The 17,346-nt window shown below is 34.0% G+C and overlaps 1 protein-coding gene across 4 annotated transcripts; it reads right to left on the bottom strand.

Moving 5' to 3' along the window:
* Positions 1-5,516: 5,516 nt before the first annotated feature.
* Positions 5,517-8,072, bottom strand: LOC110031768. 4 transcript variants are annotated; one of them, XM_020735154.1, is made up of 4 exons: positions 7,643-8,072; positions 6,917-7,545; positions 5,793-5,814; positions 5,517-5,699 (listed from the first exon to the last, which is right to left on the bottom strand). In XM_020735154.1, the coding sequence occupies exons 2-4, from the start codon at positions 7,392-7,394 to the stop codon at positions 5,669-5,671; spliced, it is 531 nt and encodes a 176-aa protein (XP_020590813.1). In that variant the 5' UTR covers positions 7,395-7,545; positions 7,643-8,072; the 3' UTR covers positions 5,517-5,668. The 4 variants fall into 4 exon arrangements, with proteins under 4 accessions (XP_020590813.1, XP_020590814.1, XP_020590811.1 ...); XM_020735155.1 differs by having other exon boundaries at positions 5,517-5,682; positions 5,720-5,814; positions 6,917-8,072; XM_020735152.1 differs by having other exon boundaries at positions 6,917-8,072.
* Between the last annotated feature and the right edge of the window lie 9,274 nt (positions 8,073-17,346).

Raw genomic sequence — 17,346 nt, 5'->3', positions numbered from 1 at the left:
TATTGATCAGGATTTTATGATGATATTATATAATAGTTAGAGGGTGATATTCTTAAACTACACATCTAGTTCAACATGCTCATACCAAACACAGTGACGTGAGGTACCACTTTGTTCGGGACTTTATTGAAGAAAATTTATACAAAGGAGAATCCAGTAAAGGTGTTCACAAAGGTACTACCAGTTCAGAAGTTCATATATTGCAGGAGTTTGATGAACATCCGAGCTCGGGACTGATTGCAATATTTTGAAAAACTACGCTAGGCTTAATCCCTTCAGGATGCGGGGTACGTAAGCAATCATGTTGGTGTAGCTGGTTTTTAGTTGGAGCTCAGTTGATCATCTCTCACTTATCTGGAAGTAAGAGATGAGGTGGAGATTATTATATTTATGAATTTTATTTAATTGGTATGTTTAATTGATTTGTTTCTTTTTTGCGTCTTTCATTGTATGGTCTAATCTTTTTCTATATAAAGGATATCAAGCTCACGTGTGAGTTATGGTGAGAAGAGTTGAGTTCTAATCCCAAGTCGTTCTTTCTTTCTCTCCATCCAGTGCTAGTGAAATCTCTTACCACATGGATGTCGGTGAATCGATTTAACGCTGAACCACGCAAATATTTGTGTCTAATTGTTGTGTGAATTTCTACGCATCCACATCGTTTTCACATAACAATATTTTCAACAAAGGTAATAATGTTGAAGTCCATGTTATGGTCGTCCTATCCTATTTTATAAAGAGAAATGAAATGTTATAAAACACAACTTATAGAGAACAAAGTCTTCTTTAGGATGAGCAAGTGTATCGTAAGCCAAAAAATTAGAGGGAGAATGAGAAAGAAGTTTCCTTATTATATGTAAAAAGCTAGTATTCAGTCTTCATATTTAGAGATGTCATCAAATGCACAAAAGCTCACCTTTAGTCTTCAAATTTAGTATTTCTTATTTGTCATATATGTATCTAGCTTTTCTTTATTAATAAAACTACAAGATTAATTTCGTTCTCCATGTTACCTTTATTTAATCTGTGCAATCTTATTTTTGTAATGGCTTATGGATTATATTTTTGTTATCATAGAGGTGGATTCAAAGATAGTCAACGATACAAAAAGTTGATAAACACTAACAAAATGAATATGGGAGAAGTACTCTTATCCCTAAAAGAAACCTCAAGAAGATAAGGGAAAATCATGATGATAACCAAATAATAAAAAAGCTCCAACGACATCATGTATATATAAGATATATTGCTCGAAAGGCATATATCTATCACAATAAAAACTCTAAGAAAATAAATCAAAATACAGATGTGGAACAGGACCATGTATAAAAAAGATCAATCCCAAAAGGAGAACTTAATGTCATGAACATGAGAACTCGATGAAATTTTACGTAGGAAAGAGAAAGATTCGAAAGATAAAGATGAAGAGCATTCTTTTTGCAAAAGATATCAACTATTCAAAATAAAGGTGATGATTGGTATACTTATCTTTGATGGAGCCATGAATACAATGAAGTTGGATGGCAAAGTGGATTATATTGAGGCTTCAATTTCTATAATATTTTTTTGTAATTAGATGTCTCTTTATAATATTGAATCTGACTAAGTACTATTTAACTTCATAAAAGTCACATATTCATCACTAATGTCAAGTTATTTTTACAATCAATTTGAACATAATCTTCAATAATTTACCCACTGAGATATGAAAAAGAAAGATGAAGAAACTAGTATTTGTTGCAGCGCCTTAAGATGAGAACAAGCAAGTCTACAAATTAGAGTAAAACATATAAGCCTTCATAATTGGAGCATTAGTTGAGCTACATTATAGAATCTCAAATAAGTTGTTTCTCTTCAAAATTAAAGATCTTAGTTGGGTTAGCATTCTTGTAATAGTGATTGAGAAAAAAAAATAATGCCAAATTTTATAATTTTTCTACTAAGATAAAAGGAAAGATGATCAAGTTTTTTGAAAATAAGAAGTAAAATTTAGGGTTCTTATTAGAAGTGACTATACAAACTCTTCTTTTAAAAATAATATTTGTTATGATAATTTCTTACAGAAACTACATTGACTTTATTTTTAAGAATTTCAATAAAGATGTGAAAAAATAGAGAGATATTGTCATTATTTTGCTAGAACAAATTTGATGCCATTACATTATATAAACTCAAGGCTTTTCATGGTGGAAACATTAAAAGAAAAAAAAAAACCATGAATAATGATAGCTAGCTTGAGTGAACTAAAGGAATTATTTGCCTTATGGATCTAAGGGAACTTGTGGTTATCAATGTCACCTTCACCGCTAATATAATCCTTAAAATTCTAATAAAATGATTTACATTCAAGATAAATCTTTATTAATGTCTAGAGCCTCTTGGTTGGGAACAAAAATATCTAAATTATAGTCACTACATGAATTCAGGCTATTTCTAATTATCTAAAGTGACTGTTGAGTAAAAAAAACCCTTCAGTTAAAAATAAACTAATAATTTTTCAACAGCAAAAAGGAAATAGCTTTTATTCTTGTTAATAATCTAAGGAATGATGGCATTTCCAAAAAATTTTATCATCTGAGAACTTACCAATGACTATACTCATGGATTTATGTTGAAAGCAAAATCATCGGTTAGCGGTTGAATATTCATTAGTTATATATCTCATGGGTCAAGTTCGTTGATTTATGTCGAAAAAATAATTTTTGATTAGTCATTTGTTAATAGTTGATTACATAATTGATGGTCACAATTCATCATTTCTTTCCAAAATTAAAAAATCATTGGATGCTCTCAATTAAATTTGTTGGTTTCATAATTAGAGAAATTTAGGTTGCTAGTTTTCTGATAGCCCATCATGTGACCGTTGGTTTTCCGTCATATTGAGTACCAGTTATGCCTAAGCATAATACATCTTCAAATATTCCCTTGTTGATTTGGGGCATGAGGTGAACTCCATCTATGTCCACTAGCATGTAGGCTCCTCCTTCGTAAACCTTCTCGACCATGAACGGACCCTCTCAGCTGGGTTCAAATTTTCCATGTGTACGGCGGTGAGTCACTATGGGACGAGGCAAAACTAATACCATGTCTCCAATCGCAAAAGTATGGGGTCTCACAAGTTCATCACGGGCTCAAGTCATTCGAGCACGGTATAGTATGAGACTTTGTCGGGCTTGTAACCTCAACCCGTCAAAGTTATCCAACTCTTCCAATTGTAGTCGGATGTTTGTCTTGTTGTTTATAGTGTTGCTTATAGCAAATCACAATGAAGGTAATTCAACTTCCAAGGGAAGAACTGCTTCGAACCCAAAAGTCAATGCATATGGACTAGAGCCCGTGGGTGTAAGATAGAGCTTAGGAGGCGCAAGTGCAAGATCTTGCTATTACTATTGCGGTCTCCGAAAACTTAATTAAATATTTAAAAGAGTCCAAAAATTCTAAAGATAAGAAGAGTGCTTATGATAAAAGTGGGGATAACAAAGACCAACACAATAAGAAAACATGCCATGAATCGACCTCATCCAAGGGCAAAGACAAAGGGAAGCTTAATACCAATGAAACTAAGCCGCATAACAACTGCTTCCTTTATGGAGGACCTCATTCGGCAAGGGAATTTCCTCAAAAGAAAGCAATGAATGCTCTACTAGCGAGTCATCATGAAGAAGAAGAAGCAATAGGAAGTAATATGGTGGCACAAGTAGGGTCAATGCAACTTCTAAATGAGATAACAAAAAGGTTGGGACTGCAAATAACTGAAAGAGGAGGCTCCATCAAGAAAATTAATTCAGCGGTAAGGCCAATTCATGAAATAGCCAGAGTAAAGACCAATATTGGAGCTTGGTGAGGTACATTAAACTTCTATATAAGTCCAATAGATGATTTTAAAGTTGTTCTAGGTCTAGACTTCTTGGATCAAGTTAGAGCATTTCCAATATCCTTCGACATAAGCATATGTATTATGGAAAGCAATCAAGCTTGTTTAGCGCCAACAATAAGGACTAGCAAGCAAAAAGCTAGGATGTGATCAGTCATCCAATTCACGAAGGGCATCCCACAAGAAGAGAGAAGCTATTTAACTATTCTTCATAATGAAGAAACAAAAACCCAAGAAGATATGTCGAGAGAGGTAGCAACGGTAATCAATGAGTATAAAAGCAAGTTACCAAAGGAGATATCACCAAGAAAGAAGATGAACCATCTAAATAGGTTGGAGCCAGGGACTAAGCCGCTAGGCATGATAACTTGTTGCATGGCAACCCTCTCCCATACAACCAAGTATGAAAAAAAAAAAGCCCAACAATCTTCAAGTTTGTAAAATTCTTGAACAAATAAAGGTAGTTAGCTCGAGCCACGTTACATAAGGCTGCAAGAAGAATGCATAAATGGGCAGACAAAAAAATGAGACATAAAAACACGTGAAAATAGAAAGAACCAATAGTATCAGGTAAAAGGCGCAATAAAGGCATTACGAACTTAGATGGAGTGTCAAGAAAATATGAGCCACATCAATTTTGCCACAAGAAAGAATAATCTAATAAACTTTAGAGAGAGAATAATTCAAGTGACTATAAAAAGTTCCATCACATTATAAAAAATGTTGGAAGGAAAAAAACTTCAAATCGAACTCGAGGATAGTCTAGTATCATATATATATAAACATATATATAAAGACCTATGTATGTATAAGTCATTTCTAATATACTCTAATAAATTCTAAAAACTTAGGAGAAAATTATAAATAGAGATCTCTCCCCCTCATTTATATTCATCCAAAATTTCTAAACAATCAATGAAGTAATATCCCTTCGTTTTAGTTTTTTTTTTTTTTTCAATATCTCTTGCTACTCTTTTGTGCTTTAAAATTTAAATTTCAAGGATTAGACTGATTTAATATTTAAAAAGTGCCTTCAAGCCACACCAATGACTGAGAAAAATTCAACACAAGGCAAAAAATCTCAAAGAGGACGGAACTATAATAATGACAACTGCCCTTTCAAGTAAAACATCACCATTGCAGTAAACGCTCTGGCAGGCCCTTTCTGATCGCATTAAAGACGACATTTACACTTTATTAAATATAATAATCAAAAAATACAACGTTTCCAATTATCATCGGGAAGAATGGAATCGTCGCCACTTCAAAAACATACATACTTAAAGGGATAAGTGCATGAATTCCACAAATATTGCAATTATTAGAAATAAAAAAGGTAGCATTTTTAAGGTGATAAGAAAGATATAGGAGATAGAAATGTAAAATATGAAATTTAGGTATTATATATGCAAATACATGGCAAGTTGATGGTACATATGTGAATGCCCCTTTAATTACTACCATGAACTGGTGGACGAGCCTGATCTTTCAAAGGAATAAAAATGAAACATTTGTAACAAAAATATGTGCTAACTAGGCTTGCAAACTAAAACTTATTCTGACTTACACACAAGAACCTGATTAAAAAAGATTAAGTACAAGTGTCAAAGATCAACCATAGAAATAAAAGGAGGGGGAATAATTGAAAGTAATGATCTTTCAATAATTTCTTTACTTAAATAAAAGGTACAACAGTTCATAAATTGTTGCTTTCTTCACTCCTATGGGTTCAATAACTTGCAGCAAATGTTTTGTTTTGTTTTGAATCACTGGATAATTAGAGATGCTCATTCATCAAGCAAAACCATTTCTCTCCCATCTATTCCTGCCACATAAATTAATACACTGAGCTTTTAAAACAAGTTAGAGGCTAAGCCCTGATTGCGTACTTCAAAAGTTTTGAAGAGTAGAAAGCCACCTTTCAATGTATTCACCGTTCTCTGCACAAGAAAGGTGCAGTTATGAATTAATAGATGCAGTAATATTGAAAAGAAAAAGAGGTATGTATATATATGTACATAAATATCCAATGCCTAAATTTTTACATTTAGGTTTATGACACTCAAAACTTTATCATCACATAAAAAATGTCAATGTTATGTGTGTGGCATGAATAAAAATTTCTCGACGAAAAAACTCGTAATGACCTGATAGTTTGTAGCAAAAAATGCAGGAGAAGAGTGTTTTGTGTGGTGTATACTAGCTAAGTTCATTTAACATCTAACTTCTCTTTTCTTCTCTCTTTTCTTCACTGCAACGATAGTCAAATCAATTTATATCAATCATATGCAGGCAGGAATTAGGCAAAAGTTGCATCTAATTTCCAAATAATCAAAAGCATGTAAGAAATGATCTCTATGGAGTAAGACCTGAAAATTAGCCAAGGAGCTCCTGCTAACAATGCACCAAAAAAGCCAGGAATGAAAATATTCACATCGCTAGATAAAGTATTCATCATCATAACAATCTTCTTAACGCTTTATACACATCGCTAGATAAAGTAGGGTAAGGAAATAAAAATAAATTATCAATATTCAAGCTCTTAACCAAAAGAATAAGGAAAAAAAACCTTCATTCAAGTAATTCAAATATTTTATAAATAATTGATACCGCCAATGTTTTAAGTATGTTAATAAAAACCATAAAATTTTATGAAATCTTTTAATCGTATTACTTTTTCTAGTTTTGATTTAATTTACACAAATCTTTTCTTTCTAAATATTTTAACTTGAGATCCACTTGGTCCAAAGTTTAAAATTTGCTCCTTCAAATCCAAAAAACAGTTTTTTTTAAACTTATCAATGAGTTTCAAATAACAGCATTTACAAAATTACACAAAATGCACGAGGTTCCAACAAGCAGCATCAACAGCACCTTCAATTTGCATGCTACTCGATCGCTATTATTCAAGTATGCACCAGAAGATGTTAATCCAATTTCTTTTTTTTTACAAAAAAACAATTTTAGAAAAAAATTAATATAAAACCTCAAGAACTGATTTGGAATCTGCAAAAGGAACATCAAATACTAAATAACACTCACCAGAAGAAAACGCATTTTGTTGATTGGCAGCTCGGTCAGTTCCCAATACATAACTCTTGAGATTACCGATCTTCTCACATCGGCCATGGTTATAGCAGGGAACAAGAACAGCAAAACTGCTTTCTCCATCACTGTTATTGCTCTGAAAATCAGAAGCATGAGGTTCCATCCACCCAATCGACCAATCTGAATCATCAGACTCAGATCCAGACAAACAACCTCCATCAGACGGCACAATTACCATATCATATTCCCTATCAATCCGTAATCTCCTTTCTTCCCTGCTCTGCCACTTCCTCTTCACTCTCCTTGAGGACGACCTCATTCTGGTAGTCCCACTCATGTACAAAAACTTCACAGAATCGGACTCCCGGAACACAGATGGAAGATCAGAAGAAGACTGCAGAGCTGAGCTGCAGCTTTCATGTTTTTTTGCCCCACGCAGCCAACATGAAAGACTGGTAAAGGCCAACGCCATACACAAAAGTCTTCTATTCGTATAAGATAACGAAAGCTCAACAGGCTTTCGTGAATTAATACAAAAATATAAGGTGAAAATATGGCCTACAAAGAATTGATGCAATGAATGGATAGATATTGAGAGGGGTTCGATCGAGCGCAAGCAGATGCTATCATCAGAGAAAGAACATCGGTTAAAAAACACAAATTAAAAAAAAAAAAATTTCTTTAAATCCAACAAGAACAGAGAAAAAGAACGAAAAGCACTTTTGTTTGCTTTATCTCTCTCCTTCAGTTGTCTTCCCTGGAAGAAGGATTGGGGCTACTGGCATAAAAAATCGCAGCGACCCAATTCTAGAAGAACATTTAAAACGATAACTGGAGGTTGAAAAAATCCGAAGAGAGAAAATAGTTGCGGAACCCAAATCACAGAAAACCCTAGCTCTTAGCTACTCCCTCGGTACAGAAAAGAAAAGTATCGACTGCGCAGTAAGTCTAGCAATGATCCAGCTATTAGACTATCATCTACATGGTCTACCCGATAGAGAACGGCGGTAAACTCAGAACACTTTTCTTCCCGGAAAGCCCCTCGAAGAAATGCGATGGAGAAAGTTATCTTCTTCCTCCCACTGGCCCCATGAGTCCCTGATCCTTCGTTTAAAAGCCAGATTGATATCTCGTTAAAAAGTAGAAATGATCTTTATCACTATAAATGTAGAGAGAGAAGGAGAGGATAAACATCCTAGAATTTATAGAAATCATAAAATTAATTATTTTCTGGGAACTGATTTTTTTTTTTTTTTATCTGGAAAACTATTCAACTCATATTACAGAATATGTGAAAAAAAAAAAGAATTTTTATGAACTCCGAAAATTAAAATGATGATGACAAAAATTAGAAAATATTTAAATATTTTTCTAATAAGTTATAATTAAATTATATCACTAAATTGTGCATCACATAAAATCTTTGATAGTTCTTCGTAGTGGCCTTGTAATACCCAGCTCTTAGTAAATTTTTATCAAATATGACTTAAATTTAATTAATTTTATTTTCTTAATAAATTTGATGTATGTTGTCTTAACTAACAAATTAAAGAGAGCTTTACATACTATTCACATTTATTGATTTCATTTTTTTGAGAAAATGTGAGTCATGCTCATTTTTATTTAAAAAAAAAGCTACAACTGATACAAACAAAGACAAAAACAGAACAAAAAAAAAAACTAACCTACAAAATACAATCACAAAAAATAAAACAACTGCCAACAAGAACACAATAATAACACAACAGCACAAATTGCAATAAAACTCTCCCAGCAACAATAAGACTCTACCAGCAGCAAAAGATATCTAACAAAAACCACAACTGCACTAGGAACATCAACAAAAGCCTCACTTGGATCAGCAACAAACTGTGAAGTACCATTAGCAAGAAGAATCTACCAACTGCACAGGACTCAGGACTCTTCAAACACCAACATGGAAGGCCCCAAGAACAATTCCACTAGGATCAGCAACAATCAGCAAAACAACATAAAAAACTAAAAAATCACATGATACACTAGAAAAGCAATAACATATTTCAACAATTGAAGAAGAGCAAAAAGTATAAGAACCGACAACAATTAACACTACTAGAACTTGCACCATTAGGATCAGAAACCAAAGTGACACAAGCTCGAGAGGCAAAATAAAAATCAGACAATCACAGAACCTCTATGAAGGAAGAAAAAGAGTAGAAAAGAAAGAAAAATTGAAGCCAATGCAAAAGAGACTAATCAAAAAAGGTAAGCATTCATTAAACAATTGAAAAAAAAAACTCATCCAAATTTAATGAACCAAAAACTGCCATAATAATCCACAAACAATATCCACAGCAACATAATAAAGAATGATACAATGAACAACAACAAAAACACTACAAGGAACAAAAACATAAAAATAGTCAAAAATCTACTGGCATAAATGTAAGGAAATTAAAAACTAACAAGGCAACCGAAACTAGCAAAGCAGCAATCATCAACCAAAATGAGAGCAGATAAACGGACATATGAATATCATCCAATTATAAAAAAAAAACACAATGGTTGCATAAAGGATAACCGAAAGACAATAATAGAATGAGAAAATTATAGTTCAACCAAAGCTAACCAAATACATAGAAACTCTAACAAAAAAATAAATAAATAGTATTCCAGTAAAAAAATAAATAAGGATACTTAAACCAGACAGCATATATGAAATAACCCCAAATAAACCTCCACAACCAATTAAAATTTTCATTCAATGGTTGAAAATTTTCGTTCAAATTTAATGAAACCAGGTAAAAGTAAGTGAGTACACCTAGATAAAATCTCTAAAGATGACAAAGTCTCATAGCAAGGTTTGGGTACATCATAGTTATTATCAAAAATAACCACACAGGAGTAACTGATGTAATATATGAAATATCAATAAAATATCATTAAAATATCCAAAGAAGCTCTAAAACAAACACCAACCAAGAAAAAAATAGATCCAAAAGAAAAGAAAAAAACTCCACATAAAAATAAATACCATGAAAGAGAAACTAACAAAAAAAAATTAATAAAACAATACAACATGAAACAAAACCCAAAAAAAAAATCAAAAAAAAAGAAAAAAACAAAACTGAAACCGAAAAATTGGAGAAGTACCAAAGTTTATAGAGATCTTTCATAAAAAACAAGAATATTGTCTTTAAGCTTCTATCTTCTACTCTCCCATTTAATCATCTCATGAATTTTGAAACCAAGGCATCCATCGAAGAGTAGGAATTATTAAAAATTCTATCATTCATCTCCTACAAAATGTTATAAGAAGTAACACAGACTGTTAGCAACTGAAATCTTTGAATAATAATAGATTAAATAAAATCCACTTAAGAGAGAATATGAAACATATTTCCACTCAAAAGACAATTTCTCATAAGGAATACATTTCTTTAATAAAGAATGAGCAAAGTTACATTCAAAAAATAAATTATTGTAAGATTCGTTATGATTGAAGCATAAAACATAAAACTGATTTATATTAATGCCTATAGCAGACAATACATCACTAGTTTTCATACCATAAAGTAGAATTATCAAAGCGAGGATAACAAATCTAATGGAGTAACATTGAAACGAAACATACATGTACCAATTAACTAAAGAACAATTATCAAATATTAGATCATAATTGAATTTACCATCATACTTATCATGAATCTTCCAAAGATGATTAATAAAACTAAATATCAAAGGAATCTCCTTAATAGATCTTGTACAAGCTTTCGGAATAACGTAAGAGGAAAATAAATTCTAGTTATCATTAAGAATAACATCACCTACTTTAACAAAAGTAGGAATATTAAACCAATTAAAAACCTCATTACCAAACTTCTCAAAAAGAGAAAAATCATTTAGCCAAGGGTAAAAAAAAATGAGAACTTTGAGAAGTAATTTGAAAATGTAAACCATATGTAATTCTAGAAGCCACTTTAACCAGAATATTCCAAAAAGATGAAGAATTAGTTCTATGTTTAATCAATATAGAGTCATAATGATTAAAACACCAAGTAGCACAAAGAGAAGGAAGATTAAAAAGTCTACAAATAATTTTATATTTGCGCATAGGATTAACCGTGTCAAGTTTATACAAACCATGACTAACATATATCTTATGCTTAGAAGTATTAAGCCAACAAATAGTATGAAACTTAGAAGAGGAATTATTGTTTAAAAAATTATGAAAAAAAATTATTACATAAAGAACAAATCATTTTTCTCAAATCTTTAGGAATATTAATTGTACAAAACCAACAATAAATACAACTCCAACTAGTATGTTTCAATTATTGAAATTCACCCGCTAAAGATAAAAAATGAAACTTCCAACAAGCAAACCGAAGTTGTAATTTATCTATCAACTTATAGCATTTAGAAGCCTGGAATTTAAAAGAATTAATTGATAAACCTAAATAGCACCAAGGTATAGATTTCAATGATAAACCACTAATCTCACATAAATAATTCTGAAGGTCCACAACAACAAACTTGACAAAACAAATGATGGATTTGTTTTTATTATTTCTCAAATTTATAGTCTTGAATTCAAATATGTCTGATAGACTGTGTCTAAGAAATATAGTGTTGAGCTGAGGAAAAGAGAGTGAAAGAGGGAAAGAAGAAAAGAGGCTTCCCTCGGCGGGGGAAAATGTGGTGTTTTTGGGCTCTCTGGCCCATTTTATTCTATTGAAGAAATGAGTTACAAAGAGGGGGAGCCTAAAGGTCCCTTTTACATCATGAATCCCTCATATTTATTGAAGAGAGAGCGAAGGCATTATAGTCCTTGAACTTATATCGTCATTGCATCGCGATTCATGCAGGCCATTTTCAAGTACATATAATAAGCTCTCTAATTTTCTCATTCATTGATAGCAACAACTGGAATAAAGACAAGAAAATTTATAAATAAAATAAATCTCGAACACAATTTATTTATGATAACTCTTGTTGGACGCTTTTCGCGTTTGGTTTTGGTATTTTCATCGTCATCTGATAAGTTTGTCATTCTAGAGTTTTTCCTGTCGGGGGGAAATTGTCGAGTTTTGGCGTTTAGAGGAGAAGCTGATCGTTGGAGGAAAAGTTGGAGGAGTTGTTCATCCCGAAGGGGAGTCTTAAAGTTGCTCGCCCCTGAAGAAAGTCTTAAAGTTGATCGTTCCGGAGGGGAGTCTTCAACTTGCTCCCCTTGGAGGGGAGCCTTAAAGTTGCTTGCCTCGTAAGGGAATCTTGAAGTTGTTCGCCCTTGAGGAGAGCCTTGAAGTTATTGCCCCGAAGGGGAGTCTTAAAGTTACTCACCCCGGAAAGGAGTTTAAAGTTGCTCTCCTCAGACGTTAGTCTTCAAATTGTTCTCCTCAGAGGGGAGTTTTAACGATGTTCGACTCGGAGGGGAGTCTTAAAGTTGGTCGCCCCGAAGGGGAATCTTAGAGTTCTGCACCCCTCGCAGAGCTTGTCGATATCGGGTGTTTCTTATGCTTTTGACGGATCATATGCTCTTGGCATCATTGTCAGTTGTTTCTCATGTTTCTTTGGCGTTTTACTTTTGACCAGGACAACATCCGTATACACCTCAACTTTTTTTCTCTTTTCTTTTAAAAAGATTATATCCATCACTAGCTGGTAAGTAACGCCAACATCCTTAAAAACAAAAGGCATTACATTATAATAATCCACTCCCACACTAATGATTAGGGTTGTAATTGAGCAAAGTCGAGCCAACTATATCATATTTCAGACTTGGCTTAATATAATTATAAGTTGTTGTTGTTTGATTTGAGCTTGTGTTGAGCTTTCATTTATTGTTCAATGTTTTTTAATTTAGAATTTTCAATGTTTGGACTTGATTTGTGCTTGATTTATTTATGACAAGTGAACAAATATTTAAATGAGCTAAAAATTCAAACGAGCGTCCAGATTTTACATAAAAGTTCCATAAATAATTTTACAAATTAGATCACACCATTAATTAATCGATTATAAACTTTGTAAAATTGAATTGTAACTCATAAAACATTATATATGTGATGTTATCTCGTATTTAGCTTGATCATGCTTCCAAGTTTGCACCAAACCTCACATTTAAATGTAAATATTGATTTTTACGTATCAATATGCGTGTCATTTTCCCTACCTTTTTTGACAATTTTGTAGATATAAATTATATTGAGTGGCTGCGTTATCCTTTTTCTTAGTCATATATAACTTACAATGATTACAATGTACATTCTCAACAACAATTATTAATTGGATATGACTTACCATCAAAGTGAAAAGGGGAGATATACGAGAGACTAAAGTTTCAGAGATTCTTGCACCTCTCGATCTCGTCGTTGTCTTTGATGCTTAAACACCTTAGTAACTCAAAGTTTTGAATGCTTCGGGTGAAATCAGAAGACAGAAAACTATTTGTTTTCACTTTTCAGAAGAGGAAAAGTGAGGCTTGCGGGAGTTTATAGTTAATTTTATGGGGCATTTCATACATACCTCATAAATTTTATGTATTTTCACTTCTAACACCCAAACTTTCATATATAAATATTGAATTAATAATTATATATTAATAAAATAAATATATAGTTTATAATTATTTTTAAAATATTATGGATACAATAATATATTACTATTAAATCTATAATTAAATAACTTATATATATGTACAAGTTAGCATCGAGCATAATATGGAGCATTTAACAAGTTACTTTGTGAACAATAGTGATTTTGTCGTTGAACATAAATGAACAAGTTTGATTATGTTAATGTTTAGTTCATTTAAGCTCCAAGCATCTAGAAATTGTCTGGGAGTGTTTGTTTACTAATTTGTACGAACATGATCGAGTCTTAACTGAGTCAAGTTCTAGTTGTTCGTCGAGTCCATTGGTTCATTTATGACCCTATTAATGATGAATGCAATTTTCTCAGCATATGTCGAATGCATATTGATTTAGTGATATCCAGAGAAAGCATCAATGAATCTCATTACATAATGTTCGACCACCATGTCCACGACACATCAATCGGTGACAGTGGGTGGCTGCCCTCCATGCATGTGATGTTCAAATTAGTGAAGTTCGTGCACATTTTCTTTTTGTCATTTTACTTATGCACCATAATGACATGTGAAACCCAAATCAGATACCAGACTTCTTAGATGTAGTCGGCCTTCAACAACTTCTAGACCTCCAACCGGATCAAATCACCCAACGTGATAACAGGTGTTTTCGTTTTGTGCTTCATTCATCATGTCACTGGATTGACATTCAAGTTGTGGCACATAGCATGCAAAATGTCTCAGTGATTTCAAGCACCTTCTTCTATTCTGCATCAAAAACCTTTGTAAAAAAAATTATCAATGTCACCTTCGGTCAATGGGATCCAATGGGTGGTCTCATTGGTCTCAAGACCCCATTCCCGCAGGTTGTCAAGCTTAAAAGGTTCGTATTAGATGATTCTTACCAGTTAGAGATAATAGGTGCAAGACTACTCAAGATTGTTACAAATTGTGATTACATCCCCATCACTCGGAGATTTTACAACCGCATGGTTAGAAGTGACAAACTTTAAAGATTTAAGCAAGAGAAGATTCAATATAGTGTTGTAAATGGGTAGCAAGTCAGCCACTAGAAAGTTTATCATGTTGGTGAACTGTTTGTCTTTTTTATCCATAAGTGATCGGTAGTGATGGTTCCCAACACTTCCACTCACCAGAAAATCCATTGATTATGCCGACCATAACTGTTAGTCGGTCATTGCCAAGACCTATTTTATCGAACACTAACTTGAACGGGATGTTCACAAAGCTGTTAATGTCGACGAGAATGCTATTGATCTGATAGTTGTTGATTAGCTTGGTGACGATGCTAGCATCATTTTAAGGGTTACTCTTGGTGGACTGTTATTTTGACCCCCAATTATTTAACAAAGGTAAGAGGGCACTTTTGTAATGTGGTACCGCTCACCTACCTCCCACCTACCACTCTCTTGCTTCTATAAATAGAGAGGGTGTGAGGCTTAAAAGAGCAAGAGAAGAGATCTTAAGCTACCACAAAGGATGAGAGAATAGCTAGAGAGCTAGATAGGAGGAGAGTATCTTGAGGCATTGTATTAAAGTGTCGCTTGAGAGGGAGACCATAGAAGGAAGATGAAGGCTCATCTCTATGTATAAGCTATGTATTCTCCATTTATTTTGTCTTAGTGAACTATTTGATTGATTCCCTCCTGTGGACGTAGATCCAGTTGGATTGAACCACGTAAACGATCTATGGTTGTTTGTGTTCTTTGCGTTTCATTTCTATGCCAGGAAGTACATATTTCACAACATGGACAAATCTTTGTTAATGAAAGCAATTGGAAGATGTGAACTTTGTTTGGACATAAGGGTGGCTGCATGTGGTTCTCCTGACCGAAGCCTCTTCATATTGGCATGGTAGGTTGTTTCTCCATCAACCCTAAAGTTGGAAAAAAACTATGTTAGTGATGTGGATTGCAAGGGTTCAGATTGGCTCGTCTAATATCTCCTCCACTAGAACCTTTCTATGTCACTAGGTCGTTGATCCTAGTGCTACAAACTCCTTCAGATTCCCAGCTTTATCAACTCTTTGATCAAGCCTCATAGGTGTTGACATTCCTTCATGTCATGCCTATAGTCTCGATGGTAGGCACAATACTTCTTTGAATCTTGAAGATAAGCTCTGATCTTCATCAGTGGTGCTCTCTTGAAACAGTCTCTGTTCTAAACAAACTCCACTATCTCACCCATCAAAACTCTCAATAAAGTTGATTTGAGTACTTCATGGTTAGGCAATCGATGCTCATTGTATTAAGTCAATCGATGGTTAGAATACCAAGCCCGACTCCCTCGGTGCTATGTTCTATCGGTAGCCTAGTGGTTCTTGGGTGGTTGAGCATCTTCATATTGAGCATGGGTGGAGGGACACATATCATGTCCCAATCTTCTGGGGGCGACGCGTGGAGGACTCTACTATGGAGAAAATGAGATTGGAGTTATACTCATCCTCCAATATGTAGTCGTCGACCAACTCCAACAACTCAGTTAATATCTTCCATCAATGTGGACCCAACACGTACCAAAAGGGTCATTCCTTTGGCCTCTGAGCTAGGGTAACATGAGCCTCAAGTCCCACACTTACAACATCTCCTTTTGGAAATCGTGTAATGAATTATCAAAAAATCTCACGTTGTCCCCCCAACAGATCAACAAAAGGGCTTGTGAGTTTTTCTGGTGCTTCTGGGAGCTGGCAACCTGCGCTACAAACATTTGTTCAAAATCAACAAATGATGCGATTACTCCAAAAAGTAATCAATTGAACCACAGAAGGGCCGACTCCCTTAGCTTGTTCAAGAAGAGACAACATTTTAGAACATCAATAATCCTTAGTAAGCATACGATATACTCGAACGAGGCTATGTGGCCTGTCAGATCGCTCTGTCCTTTGTAAGACTCTAGTTGCTGAGATATCTCTCTGGGGAGCTCAACCTTATAGATTTACTGAGAGAATGCATTCTCGGGTTGTCGTTGTTCCTTAATACGCCCAAATCGATGACTAACAATCAATGCCGACCAACACAATTGAAGTATCGAGAATCATCTTCTCTTTCCAAAGTCAGGGGTATCTTCTACTATTGGGCACTCCCATTTTCTCAGAGATGTTATTCCCCTCCTAGGGTCACGCGTCTCGGTTGACATCAAATATTTGATTCTCCGATTCTTGAATTTGTTGAGCAACGAACTCTCAGATACACTCAATATTATCAGTGTCTCTGATTTTGGGGTTTTTCTCCTTGGGATGCCTCTCTTCTTGTTTATGACACTATTCACACTCACAAAGTCTTTTAGGATGTTGAATCCTAATTTGTCATGAATCACACTAAAGAAAAAAAAACGTAAGAAGAGAGACAGTCAGAGAGATGAATGAATAATAATATATTATATCTTATTCATGAAATAATATCTCTATTTATAGGATAGAGAGTATAACATGACGATGTTGCATTTTTTGCCCCGCTTTAATGAAGTCCATACAATGATATTTATGGTATTTTACATGTATGAGCTTGTCATTGAACTACTCTTTGGCTCCACCTGCTATGCTTAATTGGCTTTGGGTCGACAAAATCAGCTCGGTGGGTTGAGCTTAGTAGGTGGGATCGACTTGGTCTGTTGATCCTGACCGACATGAATTGATAGTCTAGTTGTTGATCCTTTATGACTAGTTAGAGGCCTCTCAACATTCGTAAGATGATCAAAGATGCTGAGAGACTGTATATTCCCTCGAATTAGCATTGTCGTAGTTGTTGGTTCAAATGTCTATTTGTCTCATGTCAGACCAAATGGTTCGGGCTCGGATCTTTTGGTTGTCTTTTGATTCTCTCGTGGTTTGATCAGC

Source organism: Phalaenopsis equestris, unplaced genomic scaffold, assembly GCF_001263595.1.
Source record: "Phalaenopsis equestris unplaced genomic scaffold, ASM126359v1 Scaffold000840, whole genome shotgun sequence".
NCBI lineage: Eukaryota > Viridiplantae > Streptophyta > Magnoliopsida > Asparagales > Orchidaceae > Phalaenopsis > Phalaenopsis equestris.
This window is presented reverse-complemented; position numbering and strand designations above follow the sequence as displayed.

Excerpts from the sequence above, each read along its gene's own strand:
- LOC110031768 (XM_020735152.1), bottom strand. The coding sequence starts at position 7,394 with ATGGCGTTGGCCTTTACCAGTCTTTCATGTTGGCTGCGTGGGGCAAAA. Across the intron at positions 5,815-6,916 it reads ACAAAATGCGTTTTCTTCTG|AGAACGGTGAATACATTGAA; the intron begins GTGAGTGTTATT and ends TTTCTTGTGCAG. Across the intron at positions 5,700-5,792 it reads AACGGTGAATACATTGAAAG|GAATAGATGGGAGAGAAATG; the intron begins GTGGCTTTCTAC and ends TTTATGTGGCAG.